We start from the raw sequence: 20525 nt of genomic DNA on the forward strand, positions 1-20525 counted from the left end.
GGACACAGATTTGGCTCAGAGTTGAACCAATTAACCTCCAGCAATAGCAATTTAGACCGTTTTATTTTTACACCAGTCATCAGTTTTATATTTTTTACACACACAATGGATCACAAAAAAAAAAAAAAATCTGATTTTATGGACTAGACCTTTAACCCCTATAATTGACTCTTACAGTATTGATGTAGACCCAGACCAACATTTATTTTCATCATTTAATGCATCTAATCTCTTGTTATTGTAATGGACCTCTTGGAATGGAATGACTTATGTGTTTCTATGCCTCCTAATATATTGTCCACCTGAATATAAGAAGACAACTATGATAGATGTATCCATTATTTATCTTCACTCAAACACACTTTTTCTGTCATTGATTTATCAGAAACATGGCAAACAGAGGTCTCTAAAGAAATCTTTGAATTACCTAAATACAATTCGGTCCACTGCGTGAGACAGAATAGATCTGGAGGCGGAGTATCTTTGGTTATCCATGATGACTATGAATTGAAAATAAGGGATGATCTCTCTGAAGCCAGATAGGGGGTCAGGTGGAGTCTGTCTTTGTGGAGCTCTTTGGTGTCTCTAGTGGTAAGAATGTTATTGTTGGTGTTGTCTGTCACCCACCTGACTCCAGCGTCAAAGATTTTAATGAAAGTCTGTCCATTTCTCTTGATTTGATAAATGATGAGGGTAAATTCTGCTACATTTTCTGCCTTTCCCATCTGACAAAAAGGTGTTCCTCTATTAAATGCTTGAAAAGGTGCTTAAAAAAACATTTAACTTCTGTTTCGTAACTGCAACACATGCATATACACGCTCATCCATCAGCATACTCAGATATTTTTGTTTTTAAATGTATATTATACGTTTTTAATTTGTGCCAAATGAATCAAATCAAATAAAAAAAACGCACTTATTGACAAAACCCCTTTTGTTGCTCAGTAGGAGGTTTTGCAAGCAGTTCTACGATCAAGCTTCAGTTTTCTCTTCACATTAAGGCCGGATAATCCCTGTGTGTGTATTCACATTAGGGAGACACAAGTCTGTACGTACAGTCACACTGTGGAGACTCACCTCCCATTTGAAGACAAAAATTCAGTCTTGGTCAAGTGGAAAGGGTTTGTTCCACACGTGTGTTTGTGGGTTTGTCAGTGAGGAAATGGGACAAGTTAAAGGGGATGTCACGGCCATTGTGTGTCTGCGTCTGTGAGTGTGTCTGAGTATAATAAGTGATCCTCCTCCATTTCCTATGATTAAAAGGGTCATAAGTGGGCCCACAGTGTCAGGATTCTGTTCTTTACCAACAGATTTATTGTTGATAAATCAGAATCCAGAGGTCAAACGTTGCAGTACACACCCCAAAATCTTTAGATTTATAGATGTGGGAGATTAAAGTGTGGCTGATAAATCAAAACATGTTCATCTTCTTGCTTTAAATATAAGATGAACCACACCTAATGTCTACTGAGGTTTAGATAACCACCCTACAATACATTTTCCTCCCCTGTGTTCCAAAATAGATCATATGAAAAGACCTCCCTGCAATGGTGTCCTGTAGTTTTGTGATTATTGCAACCATCTTTCAGCAGGGACATGATGGGGTTATTTTTCACATGGGGGACCGAGTATGTCATTTCTTATTGTGACAACAATATGCACATTACAATGCAATTCTTTTCAGCAAAGGCACAGGAGGCAACAAATTCAGCTCAGGATAGCAGAAAGCTGCTTTTTTTTTTTTTTACAGCTTATAATATGTTGTTGAAACACATGCGCATTGTGGCACTGACATTTGCTGTTTCATAGCTTCGGTTCTTATCTAAAGTCAGAGCAGCTGTGTTTGAAAAGACAGGAATTCAAAAAGCCTTTGGAGCGCAGAAAAATACCAGGTCAGTGCTGTAAATGACGTCTTTGTCCACGCTGCGTCACAAGAGAAAAGGCGAAATAAGCAAATCCAGAAAGTGATAAAAATGCATTCATTCATATACTTTCATCAAATTTAAGATACAGAAAATCTTGGATTGTTGCAGCATTGAAGCTGCAAAGGCTAAACCTACTGTAAATATGAAAGCAGATGCCATCTGACCAAACATTCTTCAGTTTCCGCTCCTCCAGTGAGAGGACTACTTCCGTTTTCATTGTTCTATATGCTTGTTAATGTGTTATATGTATTGTGTTGGTGCGACAAAACAACATCTAAAGGCGTCAACACGTGCTCTTATAAACTGTGATGGACATTTTAACCCTCTTGTTGTCCTTGGGTCAAAATGACCTGCAGCTATGTTCAACCAAGTTCTGTTTTATTTCTATATTTTTATATTTTTTGGGATCATTGGTCATCATTCTTTAAAGAAACCCTCACAGCCTCCTTGTCACCAATGATCCCCAAAACTATGAAAATAAAATAGAACTTGGCTGAACACAGCTGTGGGTCATTTTGACCCAAGGACAACACGAGGGTTAAACTATTTTCCAACATAATAGACTGAATTGTTCATCAAACATAAGGAGAAGCTTGTGAAGAACTAAAAAAAAAGAACACCGCCACTACATTAAAAGTTTTATATGCATTTATGTTAGCCAAAACTGTATCTCATGCATGTAAGTTGACTTGAGCTCTTTTGATATGGACTAAAAAGACAACTTGCTGTAGCTTGTAAAGGTCAGAGTTTTACAGGCTATTTTCCACCTGTGTGAACATTGTTGTCATTGTCTAATTATGCCACTGTAGGTACTAATTAACTGTGGCTCGGGAGGAGCATTGTCTCGTAAAATAACCTCCAATCATGTCATCAAGGGAATTTTAGCCACAGGCTTGGAGACAAATTTTCCCTGGAGGGTGTTTTACAAATTAGGGGCAGGGAGTTAGATACATGTGCTGGATATCAGACAGGGACTATGTAAGAAAAGATTATAAGTTGAATTATAAAATCTAACATTATTGAAGCTAGACTTATCCCCAGCTCAGTCTCTGTTGCTTCACTTTAGAATTCTTGTATGAACTATTTCCCAACTTTATGTAACTGCAACTAAGGGATCCCTTTAGAGGAAAATGAATATGATGGATGATGAGTGGGTAAAATGAACGAGAATTTGCTCTTCTGAAATAAATATGGTTACGTCAGCCATAGATATATTTTATATTACAAAGCGGCAGGCTATCATAAAAAAAACAACAACCCATAATTAATTCATTTTGGGGTGAAACAGCCACTTCTACAGCTGTTGAAATGCTCAGCGGTGTAATTCAAGAACACTTGATGCATCTGGTCGTCCCGAAGTGGCAAAAACTGCTGGCGATTGTTTGCAAATTGTTCTTGAAAGGAGATGACAAATGGTGCAAGTGGGATGAATGGACACGCGTAACAAATGAGGACAGATGAAAGATCAACTGCAGAATACAAAAGTTAAACCAGGGGGAGAGAGGAGGCAGATGCGGATTTATGGACAAGAAGGGAGAGGAAATGAAAGAGTAGAGAGTGATGAGGGAAAGCAGAATGAGTGACAGAGAGGAGAGAAAATACAAGAAAGTGTGTGATGTAGAGGGAGAGGCAGAGAAAGATGAACAGCAACAATGATGAGAGGATAGAGGAGGGAAGGAAAAGAAAGGTGCTGACTGGCAGAAAGAGTGTTTATCTTTCTGCTCAAACACCTCACTCCTAATGTGTAAGAGGTAGACTATACATTTCATACCTCCATACCTCCAAACACCCCCAATTTGAACTCATGCACAGATTGTAAATATAACTTTGTATACATGAGAGCCCCACTCGTTTGACAGCTGAAAAGGCAATCCAACTGAGGTTAATTTTCTCAGCCTAATCTATCATGTGTTTTGTGACCCTACATTTTTCTCGCAACCTTGTTTGACCCCTCCAATCATCATATCTGTCAGCACAATTGTCCCAGCAGGGCAGAGGTGACGCTGGGGTTGTAAAACCACATTAACAAGGTATAGGAAGAGGGAGGGAGAATGAAGGGAGACAGACGATGCAGTGGATAGTGGCAGAAAGGGCTGCAGGATATATTCTATATTCTGATGGATTACTTTAACTATTCCAATCCTTTCTTTTTATGAACTTCAAAGCATAACTAAAATTAATTATTGGAGACAGCTCCTCTACACAATGGTGGATGAAGTATTTAAATGTTTTTCTTAAGTAAAAGTACTAATAGCACACTTTCAGAATGCTTCATTGACTTTTACTTTAATGAAATGTAAGTATATTAACCAAATGCATCAATTCAGAAAAATGTGATGGTTAAACTATCATATCTATTCAGATCATTTGTATTAATGTGTAAACAAAATTTGACTACTGTAGTTGGTTGAGCTAATTTTAATATATTTCATGTATGGATTAATCTGCTAATTATATTTGGTTTGAAAAGAGCCAAAAGAGACACTCGACTGCTTGTTTGATAAAAATGGAAACATAATTTGAGGGGAAAAAAAGCTGAAAATCTCCACATTTAAGAGCCCTGAAGCATGAAATATTTGGCGGTTTATTGGATGAAAAATTACTCTGTGATTATGGGAATAATCAGGTAAAGAATTTCAGCTCTAATTGTACACACTGCTGCATAGTTTAATCTGTAGTAAAACTTCATATTTTATAAACTCTGTCTTCATATGCTTTATGGAAAATCTGAATCTCACAGTTGTAACAGGAAAACTATGTTTCTTTTTGAAATGTAGATTTATGAAGTAAACTGAAAAGGTAATACTTTTAAATCAAATAAAATACCTCAAATTTATACTTAAATACAGTACTTGAGTACATTTCACCACCACCTCGACTTCACATTGAAATCTCTTAGTTTATCTTCCCTTTTCCAGCTATGTTTTTGGCTTCTGTCTTGAAAACTTAGAGAAAATCACACTTAAAAGTATATGCAGACTTTTAACTGCTGTTCAAACCAACAAATACAGTTTGGTAAAGCAAGTGCTTCTCCAACACTTCATAGATCGGTACTGAAATAGATAATGGAATGCGGCACATATCTCAATTTGATAACCCAGAGTTGCAAAAGGCCTTTCTGTGGCATTTTCTCATTTAGATTACTGTGCTAATCCTGCTCATATCGTAGAACTGCAATCAGTGCAGGCATTGTCAAATCAAGGGATGGAACAGACTGGGTATGAAAAACAGACTCACTGTTGTAGGATGTAGCAGCAGGAAACAGTACAGTAGGGTCTCAGTGGTCCCAATGCACATTATGTACAGGATATACAGTATCGAGTGGGCCTCTCTCAGAAGAACAAATAAGATGCACCCAAAACCCAGCTGAGGTTGGGAATGTGTTCTTTTATGTACAGTCACTCACTCTGTGCCATTGGATTTAATAATTGTTGATTATTCTGCTACAGATGCATTTCTTTGCAGTCAGCGTGAAATATCGGCAACTTAAGACATTACAAATGTGCAAGATAAAATAAATGTGACTTTGCACACATGTAACATGTTTTGGTGATGAAAACATCCGGTCTGCGACCTGTGGAAAATCTACGATGTATCTTATCGTGCTTCTTATCAGTGCATTTTCAGCCACTAGATTTTAAATTCAGAAGGAAGTAACAGAAAATATTAGAGATAGGACATCTTACTTAAACTGGCCAGTTAGGAGTGTGTTAGTTCAACATTTGTTCTGTTTTTCCCATGAGCAGAAGTTTTTAAAAACTGATATTGTTGCTAAAAACAAATGAAACATGCCCTCATTAAGTTTCACAGATGTGTTCATTTTTCTATGGTTCTGTAAAACTTTTGGTTTTGCAAATAACTAGTAGATATAACTTGTAGTATATTAAGGAAATGTTAGCAAGCTCCAAAAATGTTTCGAATGAACCTATCAGTAAATTGTTTATTTTGTTTGTTTTGAATTAAAATACTTTATTTTTAAATACTATATCTGCCTGTATTGACTACAGAATTATTAAACTTGTATGGTTATTGTTAGGCATTTGCAGCTCTCAAGCGCAATAATATGTTATAGACGCAACCCAGTATCACATCAAAGCATGTAATATACATCAATTCATCAGAGGGAACAGTGTTGGTGTCACACTTTGCCTCAGCTGGGTGTGAAAAGGAGATTTTCTTGTAGGTTTTGGTGCCAAAAGCACTTGGTTAGGTAAGAAGAGATCATGGCTTGGGTTCAAATAAAAAATTATGTTGGCAACATTACGTACGTATGTCACATAAATTACTGAACATACGTTATGCAAGTTAAATATGTTACATTATGGAAGTAACTTACTTATGTTACTTAGTAATTGACTCCAGGACCCGAATACTCCCAGCTGAGAGCCCTGCGTTTGCGCCATAAAAACTTTTCCCATCCTTGTCCCCATGCAGACTTTATCACTTTGTACCCTTGAGAAAGATAAAAGGCTTGCCATAAATGCGTGTGCTTTTCAACCCTATGCCAGGAAAAACATGAAAACGGTATTCTCCAGTGCACTGACGACAAGGTTGTTTCTCTGATGTATCCAAATCTTTTACATCCACCCAGATGCACTATTCTTACTGGCACAGTAAACAAGACTCTACTTGAAGGCACCGATAAATTAAAGTATCCAAGGATGACGGTGGAGTGGAAAAAAGAAACGGTGATGAAAGAGCAACTTTCATCACTAGAGTAGGAGAGATGAGAAGGGAGCAGAGATTTGATAGGATACTTCAGGATTAGAAGGTGTGTTAAGGAGTGGAGGATGTAGAAAGATAGAGGAAGGGATAGGACAGACAGGAAGAGGCACCAAGAGGAATGTGTTGGGGCTGGGTAGACAAGAGGACATGGCCATACTCACTGCCCCGTGTCTCTTTTCCCAAAATGACACATTTTCGTTAAAACAAGGCAAACCGACACATTAGTCTTTTATCTTTAAATCATTCTATGAGTCATGTCAACACTTTTATTTTTTTTTTTTTTTGCTCTTCTTGGCATTAGCTGTGGCTTCCTGTGTAAAAACCTTCAAATGAACTCACAGCAGCCTCTGCTCGATGATGGCAGCTTGCATTTGCACAAGCAGAGTGACAGCCACCTGCAAAAATAAAGCCTGCAGCTCAGCTGGGTGGTCAAAACATAATTGACTCAGGCGGTGGAGACAAACCAGAGTGTCCAAACGGTCACACAAAACGTTATCACCAGTCAGTCTTCTTGGCCACAGCGGATGTTGCTCTGAGCTCCTCGACAAACATGCCCCAAAAGACGCCATGACGCCATTGTTGTATATAAAGTGTGATTAAAAAGTTCAGAGACCGTTCCCATTGACAGACAACATCAGCATCTGAGTTACACTGAGTTAAACTTGAGCAGAGAGTGTCCATAATATTTTGTGTCAAACAAAACGGGCAGCAGAGACCACTAAATGTTTCAAAAACACGATCGTCGCTCTACACCACTTCTACTCCCCAGATTTGCTCCTTCTTTGTATTTCGTACTGATCAGCCACAGAATTAAAACCACCGAAAGGGATTTATTGCCTAACTCTGTTGTTTTATACTTTCAGTCATTTTAATGTTGTGGTTGATCGGTGTATTTTACACAAGCTTTAAAGAGATGAATAACCCCCGTTTGTGTAAAATCATCAAATATAATATCAAAGTAAGTTATAATAAAACAGGGTTATGTTTTGATTAAACTAGTCAATTTATCCAGGCAAATTAAAATATAATACAGAGAGATTAGAAATAGATAATTCGCTGCAACAACCTGTGTGAGCCTGCTGTTCTGTGCACTACAAACCTCACGCAAAAGAAATGCAAAGTAATTCTCATTACACTGTAATAATCACACAAATCACGAGGCAGAACTCATACTAGTGAGCGGATCAGGAATACAGGAAGGTATAAAGGTCGAGTACTGTTGCTGTTATGTTTTAAACGGCACAGCCGCAGAAGTTCAGCAGCCAAAAGCAGAAGTTTGTGGTTTTGTCTGGTGGTTCTCATCAGTGAATGTAAAGTAAGGAGGTGCTGAGAAGAGGCTCAGAAAAGCTACCCTGAATAAATAAAGATTAAAAAACAAATCGTTTCCCAGAGGGCACGGGGTCCTGCTGTCTAGTCGTCTTTACACTGCAGACATGCGATCGACACTAAAAGCCATTCCTCGTTCTGATAGGCTACTGTCCTGCTGTGATGTCATCAGGGGCTTGCTTATAAAACGGGTGACAGGCTCAGCTGCTTCAAAGGGGCAAGTGTGGTCGATGGCTGAGAGAGTGTGTTTACATATGAGCGAAAACAGAGAGAGAGTGTGGGACAGAGTCTTTGTGTGTGTCACACACAAAACTTATAGTTATATAAGTTATAGCCCAGGGGAAAAAAATGAAGAAATATGCTTCTGTCAAAGAATTTACAATGATACTTTGTGTTGTGGATTTAAAAGCTTCTGGAGTATGAAATCACTGGACTGAAGCAGCAGACAAAGCCTGAAGGTAAGAAAACTAACTGCAATTATGAGTCTGAGTGCAATTTTTTTTTTTTTTTTTTTTTAAATGCATGTTTCTCTTGAGTAAAAGAAAACATTTAATTTTGAGCCATTGTTTGATTAAGTTAACTTAACCCTACCTAAAGTCTTGACATATTTTAAGCTTTTCTATCACATGGTACGTTTCACAGTTTAAACTAACTGTTCAAATGTCTCAAATATTTTCAGCATCTCCTATCTCTGTTTACAACAGCTGGCAAAAGAGCTCTCACCAAATATAATTTAGCAGAAATAAGTCAGATTTTTCCAGTGAATCCAAACTAGCTTTCATCTTTATCATAAATAATTTATGTTATCAGGGCAGCAAAATGTTTTATGTCTTGTTAATTGAGCGTTTGGGCTTTTCACAGTTTGGTCTACTGTCATCCGTTTACTCTCTGGCAGAAGCGATGTGTTTTGTCTTCATGTGTATTTTAAACACACTTGTAGCTGTGTGCTCGTATTGGTGGATGCACTTTTGTGTGCTCAGAGCTCACGGTGGTGCAGTGGTTAGCATTGTCCCCTCACAGCAAAAAGGTTCGGGGTTCGAATCCGGTCCTGGGCCTGTCTGTGCGGAGTTTGCATGTTCTCCCTGTGCTTGCGCAGGTTCTCTCCGGGTTCTCCGGCTTCCTCCCATCACCCAAAAAAAACATGCACCTCAGGTTGGTTGGCGCTGCGGTCGTGGCAGCCTGTTGCAGCAGCTCCCGCAAAAGAATTTCCCCTCGGGGATTAATAGAGTACAATAAAATTTAAAAAAAAATAATAATTACCTTCACCGAGCTACCTCTGGCAAAATATCGTGATTTTTATGTCTTAGTAAATCTTTTGTGTTTGACCATCGGCCTCGTCAAGTATCTTTACGCTCTACTGTTTAAACAGCTCAGGCAGATGATTTGTATCCGTTTCGGTAGCTTGACTTTGGTATCAATGCAGTTAAGAGACTATTGATCTGTTCAGTGCAAGCAGTGAACAGTCACAAGGCTCCATCACAAGGGTTATCAGTGGAAAAGGTGACAGGGTCAGCTTCAGGCACTTGGCATTGTAGACACACGTGTAAGTAAAGACTAAATAATTTTTTTGGTTAAATAAATCTAACATTGCGTGTGGTGCATGGTCATCTGTCAGGGCCACGCTGTGCAGTGCTGCATTCACTACAATTCAAACAGCCTTCTGAGCATACGTAATGAAAGATTGATTTTGAAAATGAGACTGCAGTCAACTTTCCAGTATATCCATCATTCTCCCGACACTCCAGCGCCTCTAGTATATTCTCTGTAAACATGTTGAACGGGAGAAATTTTTAAAATGATGACAAACATGCTGCTGTGGGTTTTAGACAGCATGACTGACAGCATACTGACGCTCATTATTAATATGCACTGCTTTGTGATGGCACTGTAAGGCTTTGTTAACGAAGGTCAGCAATCTATTCCACTTGTGAGATGATTGTCATAAAACTACCGTCTTGTTATGGTCTGCTCTTGCATTTTGAAAAGCATCCCAAAATCCAACACTTAGCTCATTGACCACGGGAGAACTGGGTCAACACTTGTGAATCAATGAGCCTCTTTACAGCTGGCAGTAACATGTGTAGTGAGTGTTTGGATTGTGTTGGAATAAAGCCAACATACATATAAACCGAAGGGTGCATGCACACAGATGATCCAGTTAATCAAACAGCCTTCTGAATGTGCATTAACAAACATAAACCCTACATGCTGTTCTCTTTTAACTCTACATGAGGGTAGTTTAAGAAGTTCTGAAACTGCACCTGCATGAACGATGCACAGCACCATAATGAGTGTGAAGCAGGGGGAAGATATAACTTTCTGAGTGAGCGCTCCAAGTATTAAAAGTTTGATCAACATTTGCACCTGAATTACATATATTTTGGGGCCGCTAGTCCGGGCACATCGGTGATTTTTGAGCAGAGGGTGCACATCAAACTTTATTTCAAACTCTGGAAATCGGCAAGAGAGACCCTCTAAATGCTTCAGAAAGCCTCCACCTATGAGGCAATGAGCCTAGAGAGGTCATCTGAGTGATATTTGGGTTTCTGAGTGGCAGAACATCACTGTCCAAGACCAAGGAAGGTGCATTGGGTCAGGTGTCGTTTTTTTTTTTTTTTACAAGCCTGCGGTTGTGCACCGTGAATTCGTCCTCAAAGGTCAAAAATGTCAATGGAGAGTTCGAATGTGATGTTCTGAGGCATCTGTGGGGAAACATGAAAACATGGAAACAAAATGAACCGTGGCGTAATTTCACTTTGGTTCTACAGCATATGTGCTGCCGAGGGTGAGAAACTCTTTTTCTGCAAGCTGATTGCGTGTTCAAAATGCACAAGTTTCTCACCCTTAGCAGCAAAGATGCTGCTCGCTGCTACCAACACCCCTGCCGTCATCCGCTTGTGTAATTTGCCACAAACTTTGATGAGCGCTCTCTGCTAAAGTTTACGGTGCATTGAGAAATTGTCGATTTTGCAAGGACCACTAATCACAAAAACGTGCTGATTTTGACCAAGCGCCGACACTTGGAATACTTACTCACCGAGGTTGTCACTTCAGCCTGCTCTATGCACATCACGATGCTGAGCACTGTTCACACGCAACAGGAGCGGACTCGGAACGTTTTGATCCACCCTCGTAAGAGCACGGCAGAATTAAATACCCTGCCACCTGTGCAGCAAACGGGTAGTAGCAGCTACTGTAGGAGCACTGACTCTATTATCCTAAAACGTTGCTTACTTTAATGAACTTATCATCCCAGGATTGTCAGATGGACGGCCATAATAGGCTGTTTGATGCTCGGCCAACCTACCACGCACAAATCAATAAGAAAGGTTTATTTTTTTTCTCATTATAAATGCATTATGATTATAAATGCATATGACATCAAGCGTTAATTTTTATTGTGCAAGAAAAGTCACTTTGTACTACTCACTCACACATAACATTCATTCTACTCAGGGCAATATGTATATCCACTGCACCCACAGCAATAAAGACCAATATAATTATTTATTTAAGCGTCCTGTTCTTACTCTGCCAATGCACAGCTCTTTCTGTAAACATCATTGAATATGCTCCTGTCGCTTATATAGTATTTCCCAAGCCCCAGCTGTTCTCCACCACCAACCTGTATGCTTGCTGTGGGTGGACTGATTAGGCCAGAGTCAGAGAGCAATGTGTGCACTCTATAATAAGGTACATATTATGATAATAATTATTTTGGGGGAGTCCTGTAGGGTGGCCTATGGGTTTGAACTTGAGCTCACTGCACTCTTTCACCTTATTTTCTGTAACTGGACTTTTCTGTATCATAAAAATCGGATACAAATATGTGACTTGAAAAACATAGATTTACATGATATTACATGACAGCATATGAGGACAAAATGTGATTAAAGGCATCAGACCTCTGAACTTGATGATGCCATGATAACACCAAGGAACATAACTTTCTCTGTAAAAGAATATGTGTTTATCTCTATAAAACAGCAAGCATGACAACTCTCACAGAGGCGACCTCAGACTTTTTTTATCTGATACCGCTGCAGTTTAGATGTAGGTGTTTCTTCTTGGATCTTTGGCAGAAAGGATGTCTTGATAAACAAATAGTATTACTATTATTACGACCCCTCCCTTTCAACCTGCTGAGGCTCAAGTGGCCTCTTCCTGCTTGAGGTTGCAGTCGGGGAGGGTCGTTAAGGTGATGTGGTGGCACCCGTGTCGGCCTCTACCAGTGCTACAAATACCAACCTTGCTTCATTGTCTCTCTCTCCGAAGGCTCCACATCTCCTGGTTTGGTTCGGGTCACTTCATCTTTCACCTTCATCACTTGCATACACATTTCTCACCCATCCCTGCGTGATGCTACTCATCTTCACACCTCAATTTTCTTTTATAGTTTAATTTTAACTTCAAATAAAAGTCTCCATTGGCATTTCAACCTGTCTCCCCTCCCCTCCTCTTTGTCACAAGCGGTGAGCCGGTTTGTGACACTACATACTCGGATCTGTATCAGTGACATGTTAGGGACACACACCGGTACAAACACATATGATGGGCGCGAGGTGCCTTGCAGTTGCACTTTTTGCAGGACCTGCCCTTCCATACTTACTACAACAAAAACTGCCTATGTTGCTGCCATTTCGTGATGCTATAAGGGTATTACCAGTTTGTAACCACTAATAGTTTTTATTTTCTAAACTTGTAGTAGCCTACCAGATCAAAGGGCCACTTGTGCTTTCATTCCTAAAGCATAAGATCCGAAGCAGAGAAGTGCAATAAAAATCAAAGAGTGAGACGTCTCCTGAGAAATGTGCTCAGTCTGATCGCAGCCAAATGCTGATCCTGAATGTCAAGTGAAGAAAGAATCAGTGCCTAAACAGGACTCAACACTCGAACTTGCCTGATTAGAATATGTGTAAACTCAGTTCAGTGCAGCCTGTACTGAAAACTTCAAATCCCATTAGTGCTGCAAGTTTCTAAATGCATTACAAACAACATATTTTAGAGCTGTGCCTGTTGCGTACCTTTAAAATTATCTTGAACACAATGCATCAAATTCTTAAGTACTCTTAACTTTAATTCCAGTCACTTTTAACTTTGTCATCAGTTTTGTTTGTCTTAATCCGTTATGACCAAAGCTGTCTTCTGTGTGTTCTGACCGTAGATCATGGAAGGTGTGAATGCACCCGCTAACCAATCACAGCACAGCAACTCCACCGACGCCCCTGATTTATCAGCTAGATCATCGGAGTACAGTGATGTAGAACTCGTGCTGCTCGGTGTTGCAATGGCCATTCTGGTTCTCGCCATAGTTTTTGGTAAGTTAAGAAGCTTCCATTTTAATGTGGAATTTTTTACGACTGATTTAGGCAGTTTCAGAACAGCAGAGTTTCTTCTGTGCAGGTAATGTGATGGTGATTACAGCCATCCTACGGTTTCAACGGCTCCAGACAGTCACCAACCTCTTCATTGCCTCACTGGCTGTAGCTGACCTCATCATGGGTGTGGTCGTGGTCACCTTTGGCTCTACGTACATCCTGCTGGGAGTCTGGCAGTTTGGAAACTTCATGTGCGAGTTCTGGACGGCAACTGATGTGCTGTGTGTGACAGCTAGTATCGAAACACTGTGCGTCATCGCTCTGGACCGCTACCTCGCCATCACCTTTCCGCTCCGCTACCCAACACTGGTCACCAGGTATAAGAGAGCTATGGTTTGGCTGTATGAATTGAAGTAGTAAAACTACTACTTCAAGTATTGAAGTATTTTAAGAGGAAATACTTAAGGAGTGTCACAGCAAATGTGGCTAAGTCATAAAATGGCTTTTGCAGGCTGGTGTCCCCGGACACCGTGTCCGTTGGGGGTAAAGACTAGATTGAAAATGAAAATGATCTGGGGGTGTAGAGTAACAAAGATGCGATTAATCAGACCTCTTTAGCCCAGTCCTAATATTTGCTTAAGGCTGGAAGTTACTAACATAACACACCCAAACCTCTGATGGAACGGTCTCCAAACTGGAGGTTTTGATGAAGAACAATAATGCAGTATGAACTAAAAGTCACTATTGTTTGGTTGGTTGCTCTCATTTTTGTATCATGACTCTAACAACGTTATATGAGCGCAATGCTAAATCTGTGCAGAACTACAATTTAATCAAGGATATGGCCATGGTACAAAAGGAGCAAATTGTGCTTTACACTCTTTCACACTTATTGACAGCCATGATAATATTAAACCAACTTATCTATGTTGGACTTATTTCCTTTATTTCTTACCTGGTGTGCACTTTCTTGTCTCCTGTTGCCGACTAGGGGTCGGGCCTTTGCAGTGGTGATGGCGGTTTGGGCAGTGGCCATCCTCATCTCCTTCCTGCCCATCTATCTGAAGGTGTGGGTGTCGGGGGACACGAAAGCTCGCCAATGCTTGGCTGCCGAGGACTGCTGTGAATTCAACACCAATGCGGCGTACGCAGTGTCCTCTTCAATTGTGTCGTTCTACCTGCCGCTGGTTGTGATGATTTTCTTGTACAGCCGAGTATTCCAGGAGGCTCAGAAGCAGCTGGAGAAGATCAGAGGGAGGGAGAGGCACCTCTATAACTTGCATTACACTCTACAGATGCCTTATCCTGATGATAGCCCCGCAACCAATAAACTCAGGGTGGCAGGTGAGGTGGGAGAGCAAGCAGGAGAGGACAGACTAAACATGCAGACACTAGGAGGTCTAGATACTGGCAAAGAAGAAAAGGGGGGAGAGAGCAAAGTGAAGACAGAAAAGGGGGAAGTAAAAAACTCTGCCACAAAACGTCTTAAGTTCTGTCTTAAGGAGCACAAGGCTGTGAAAACTCTGGGAATCATCATGGGAACTTTCACCCTGTGTTGGCTACCCTTCTTCATCCTCAACATCCTCATAACCTTCCTCAACCTGGGTGACATTACGGTGCCCTTCAGGCTCCTCAACTGGCTGGGATATTCCAACTCAGCCTTCAACCCTCTTATTTACTGCCGCAGCCCCGATTTCAGGCACGCCTTCCACGAGATACTCTGTTTGAGGAGCAAGGGAGGAAGCTGGGAAGGGAGGAGAGGATGGTGCAGAGACAGAGATTGTTATGCTCAGCCCCCACGCAGGCGGAACAGGGGTTCACACTTGGATGATGTTAGGGGGCAGGATTTTAATCAGACGTTAGAGTGGAAGGGCAGTCTGGAGAGCACTATTGAAGACAGCTCAATAACCCTATCTGCTCAAATTTCTTGCGCTGAGCAAGCATTGGACGTAGCTCCAGGTTCCCTGAGCAACTGGCAAGCAAACAGTTCAGCCAACTGGAGCTGTAAGGAAAATCTGGCTTCGATAGCTTGATAGCTTTTGAAGCGGGAGGATATTAGTTTTTACATTGTGTGTGTTAGCCCTGTGATGGACTGGCCACCTGTCCAGGGTGTACCCTGCCTTCGTCCAAAGTCACCTGGAACAGGGTCCAGCCTCTCTGTAACCCTGCGGAGGACAAGGGGGTATAGATAATGGATGTATGGATAGATTGTTTGTGCGTGTCTGTGCAGTAAATACCAATTTGTTGAAGCTGCTTGTGTTTGGTTCAGATGGACAGATATTCTGTCAGAGTTACTGGGATTTTACTTGGGATACTTTGCTGCTGGAGTTTTATGAAGGTTGTTTTCAGTTATCAGCTTTGCCAAACTGGTCTCACTACAGGGATATTATTGGATGTAAACAGTAAAGAAGTGAAAATGTTTTAATGATCACTGGATGTAACTATTAAGAGTAACAAAAACTTCATGCATTTTCATTCATTCCAAAATCCTGCTGTAGCATTAGGATGTACTGTAAATCATTTACTGTTCTATGGATGTCATAGCAGCTGTGAATGTTTTTTGAGCAGTATATTGCTTTTTAACTGGAACAGTAAGGGTGTTTTAACCCTTATTCTGTATTCTTAAAAGATTTTGACTGATCAGGATGACCCCTAAAAGCTTGTCTTATTGTGTTCTTCTACAACATAAAATATTTGAATGACTGAACAAGCAAAAAGCCAAAACATTGAAATCACTAAAAATGCTCCAACTTTGACTAAACATACTGTGTACTTGTATCAAGGATCACATCACTTATAAGACCCTGGTGGAACAAAAAGTTGCCCAGGCCTTTAAGATAAATTTTAATGAACATTTGTAGTAGATATAATCTTTCTGAACAACACGTAATTAAGACATCTACCTATGGCCACCACTGTATGAATGAATACTCTTAAGTGAAAACCACACTGGTGTCTATTTAAACCCACGAGACAGAAAATACATTCAGGAACCTTGCATAACATTTGCAGTGTTAAGAAGTTTTTGCGTCCGCAACACAAGTGCTTCACACAGATCTAGACAAAAACAACAACAAAAATCTAACCTAAAAGAAAAAAAATGCTGCTCTAGCAAAAGAATTTTCCCTTGGGGATTAATAAAGTAACTACCTAACCCAACCTAACCTAACCTAACCATAAGACCCTACAATTCATTTGGCCTGTGGCTAAAAGTCTCATTTGAAACAGGGTATCTCATTTCAGGCTAATTTTTAATAACTGATTATCCAAAACAGCTTTTCTGTTTCTTTCTGATAAACCTCAGGAATTGTCCAAAATCATTTACTTATATTTGTGTATCAGACATCTGACATCTAAAACCCAAACTTGTGACTATCACAAGTGTTCTTTGTATCCCTGTTGTTTACTTTCTTTCATCACATTTTCACTGGAGCTGTTATCCAGCTCTCTTTCCACAAACATCACTGTGTACCCAGGCTTTCCTTTTATGCTGTCTGCTTCAGCTCTGTTGTAGAACGTGTGTCAAGCAGAGCTGGGGAGATCATTTTCATGCAGTGGGCTCTCTTCCCATAACATTGTCTGTTACACTCACTCTAAAAGCATATAAATCAGATCACACATAGTTAAAGTGCTTATTTTATACTGTCCATTGCTCTGAACAGACACTGGGTTGAAATAAAAGTGTGTTTGAAATACTTCCTATCACTCTGTTCCAAATTAAAAGTGATAAAATAGCTCTCATTTGAGATGCGATCAAAATGTTCACAGACTATGTACCAAACCAAAAACCCAGATTTAAATCTGGCCGCCAACCTCTTCAAAGAAGTTCCTTTGTGCAGCAACTCACCGCTATCAGCATTCCTGCCATGCTTGAAAGGGTCCCTAGAAGTCCTGTTCTGTGAGCGTGTCATGCACTATCATACTAGAGCTCCTCCACAGTGTTAAAACAGCGACCCTTCGGCTTGACCTTCATTTTGGTTGACAGAAAAAAGTCACAGAGGGCCAAATTCAGAAAGTAGTGGTGGTGGAGAGCAACAATTATGTTGCTGTTGGTGAGAAACTCTAGCAATATCAATGCACTGTTAGCAGGCGCTTTGTCAAGCCGGATGTTGACTGTTTTTTCCTCCTTTTGTGTGTATTACATATACAAAGACTACCTATTGAATCAGGTGGACAAATTAGAGTTTAAGAATTATCTCCCCAGTCCTGTTTTTATGTGCATAAATGTTTTGTTTTATTCATGTTAAAAAATTACACCTGAACAAGGTATTGAGGGTCAATAACTGTAAATATAAACTGCAGCTGCTGGTTGAATGTACTGTATGTTTTATGTACATGTGGTTATTGTGACTTGAATAACTGTGCAATTTAAAGATTGAAACATGCCACTGAATCTTTGTAATTTACTGTAATTTGTATGAGACCTGGATTTCTGTAGTTTTGCTGTCTATTTTGTCTATTTTCCTTTACCAGATGGGTGATGTTTACTAATAGGACTGCTATTTCCAGACCCAAATTCAAATCGCGAACATGTGGGTATGGCTACGCTCCATTGGCGATTGGTTTCAGTCATTAAATCCTTCACAGAGAAGGCTAGTTTACTACATTGGGGCGATTTAGATTTTCAGTAGCCGTCATTAATGAAAGAAGTAGAGTAACTGAGATCCACTTTCTGACGGTTTCCTGAACTTAATAGCACTGATTACCTTGTCCTATGTACTAAATTAAAAATGATCTGGTTCCCCAAAAAGGACATATCGGTTAACACATGTAGACATTAGATTAGAGTTTAAGCAGCACTGAAACACTCCTAAAAAAAATAATAATAAAAAAAAAAAAAAGTTCTGTAATTTTATATCTGCCTGTACATTTGGGATACTGAGACAAAATTGAAACTTGCTCTGTTGAAATCGAAAGTTAGTCTCAGTCATGAATCTTTTAAAGGCAAGGATTCTATTTTCTACCTCCACCAGTCACATGAATGTCGTCTCATCTATTCATACAATGTTATGAACAGTATGTTTGCATGCAAAAGAATGATGTTTAAAATTGAACTGTTTAAATATGTTGCTTAGTCATGTGTGTGTCAGTGTGTGATCACAAGAGAGCGACTGTCAAAAGAAGACAAAAAGGGGAAGCAATTTGGGGTTTGTTGCCCAACAATAATGTTAATTTAGTTGATTGGACAATTTAACCAAATAATAGTAATTTAACTCAATTTAAATTAATTGACTTGGTTAAATATTCCAGTGTTTTAATGTCACTTGATAGAAGTTTGTTAGGCTGAATGCTAATCTAGTTTTTCCTTTTTACAGAGCCACCTGCAGTTACTTTTTTAGGGCTCTTGCACTTGCTGAATGTCCAAAATGGATACTTTGATTTGTCAAGAAGCCAATTGGGCTAAAAAAAAAATATCTGTCTTATCAGTTGACCAAGCAGATCTACAAATATGACCAGTTTCTCACAAAGGTATACAAGAAATTTCCATAGCTCTTGAAAAAATTTGAAAAACTTTGCCTCAAATGTCTATTTGTCAACAAGTAAAATGAGATTAGGAAATGTGATTCTCTTTGCACTGCACTTTTAAGTTTGTGCTTATGCAGTCATGCAGGTTATTAATGAAGACTCAGCTTCCACGTTTACATTAGAGTACGTGTGGCATGTGTGTGTGTGTGTGTGTGTGTGAAGCATTACGTACAGTGACAGGTGCAGGGTGTCACAGCAGCTACAGTATCAGCTTCTGCATTGGAAATACAATCAGCTATACTGCCTCAATACACGCTCGCTCACACACACACACACACACACACACACACACACACACACACACACACACACACACACACACACACACACACACACACACACACACACACACAGCTTTACACTTAGACATGGAAAAGAACTCTGTGTATGTGCACGTGTGTCTGTAAAGTGTGACCTGTTTCCATGGAACAAGTTTCCAATGTAGATATGTTAAGGTTAATGTACTTAGCATGCATGCCTTTATGTTGCTCGTCCTACATATTAACTGTATCAACTGGTGTCTCGGTGTCTATTTCTATTGCTGTTTGTTTTTTGTATTAAAATGTGGATTTGATTATGCTCTGAATGTTTGCAAGTGTGGTGAGTTGTGTCTTTTTGTTACCTTTAACACTAGGCAGTTTTACAGACTGTAGGTTGAACGTTCATGTCATGTAACCACACCTGGTAATGTACCCGACATAAACCAAGCACACTTAAATCATTGCAACAAGACAACATCAACAAGTCTATGAAAATAAAAAAAATCATCTGTTGTAAAATTACTCTTTAAATTTGATTATGAAAGTTTTAGCAAACAAAAATGTTGCTCAGACTAATCTTTAGAGGGGATCATTTGGAAAAATTGTTACATTAAATAGTTTATTGTTCACACAGAACACTTAATTTGGGGAAACTTTCCATAAACACAGATTTATGAGGCCTAACTGAAATTGATGAGTCATGCTCTTATGATTTATTAAACTTTTACACTGATTAGAACACAAGGAAGTTAATAGAAGTTACCATATTTTCGACTATTTTTCATCAGACACTTTTTCTCTCCATGTGTCTGTTTACCACTCTATCCCTTAACCTTTAGCCTGGTTTAAATTCATGGTGTTACATAAAATTCTTGAACTGAGAAATGGACCAATTAACAGAGGCATAATTTGAATGTTTTACATCCTGTCGCCTTCCTTTTCTACATGTAAGTATCTGCTCTCACTTCCCTGTCAAACATTTGTCGGTGTTTTATCCTGTTACGAGGTGTTAACTAGCATTATAGAACTGACAATAGGAAATTCCATACATCCTGTGTGATCACTCACTCAAACACACAAGCAAGTACATGCACGATTACAGACAACACACACACATCCGTGCATGAACACGCCCGTGTTGATGGACAGAGGCAGTTTAATCCATGTAGATCGAGACCGACACCCTGGGCTGTGCCTCAGGCCTTTGCACACTGCAGACAGCCTGAGATATGCCCTCTAGATAAACACACACATATACACACTCCTTAGATCCCTTAAATACAGTGATAGTATCTGTAAAAAGGGCCTGACGTGCACGTATACTGTGCAAACACGAGGTGCACGCTTCAGTGCATGCATGCATGCATGCACTGAAGCATGCACTTTACAACTTGCAAACACAAATGCAACAACACATTTACACAGACTGCTTAGGCAGAATAAGC

At 39.7% G+C, this 20525-nt stretch overlaps 1 protein-coding gene across 1 annotated transcript; it reads left to right on the forward strand.

Moving 5' to 3' along the window:
- The first annotated feature begins 8216 nt into the window (after positions 1–8216).
- Positions 8217–19410, forward strand: LOC138633006 (beta-2 adrenergic receptor-like). The gene is made up of 4 exons (XM_069718969.1): positions 8217–8434; positions 13141–13294; positions 13380–13671; positions 14286–19410. Exons 2-4 carry the CDS (start codon positions 13144–13146, stop codon positions 15325–15327), a joined length of 1485 nt encoding a protein of 494 aa, XP_069575070.1. The 5' UTR covers positions 8217–8434; positions 13141–13143; the 3' UTR covers positions 15328–19410.
- The last annotated feature ends 1115 nt before the right edge of the window (positions 19411–20525 follow it).

Source organism: Brachyistius frenatus, unplaced genomic scaffold, assembly GCF_029030835.1.
Source record: "Brachyistius frenatus isolate BFR_SWC_R1_liver_20210118 unplaced genomic scaffold, ASM2903083v1 Contig_5, whole genome shotgun sequence".
NCBI lineage: Eukaryota > Metazoa > Chordata > Actinopteri > Embiotocidae > Brachyistius > Brachyistius frenatus.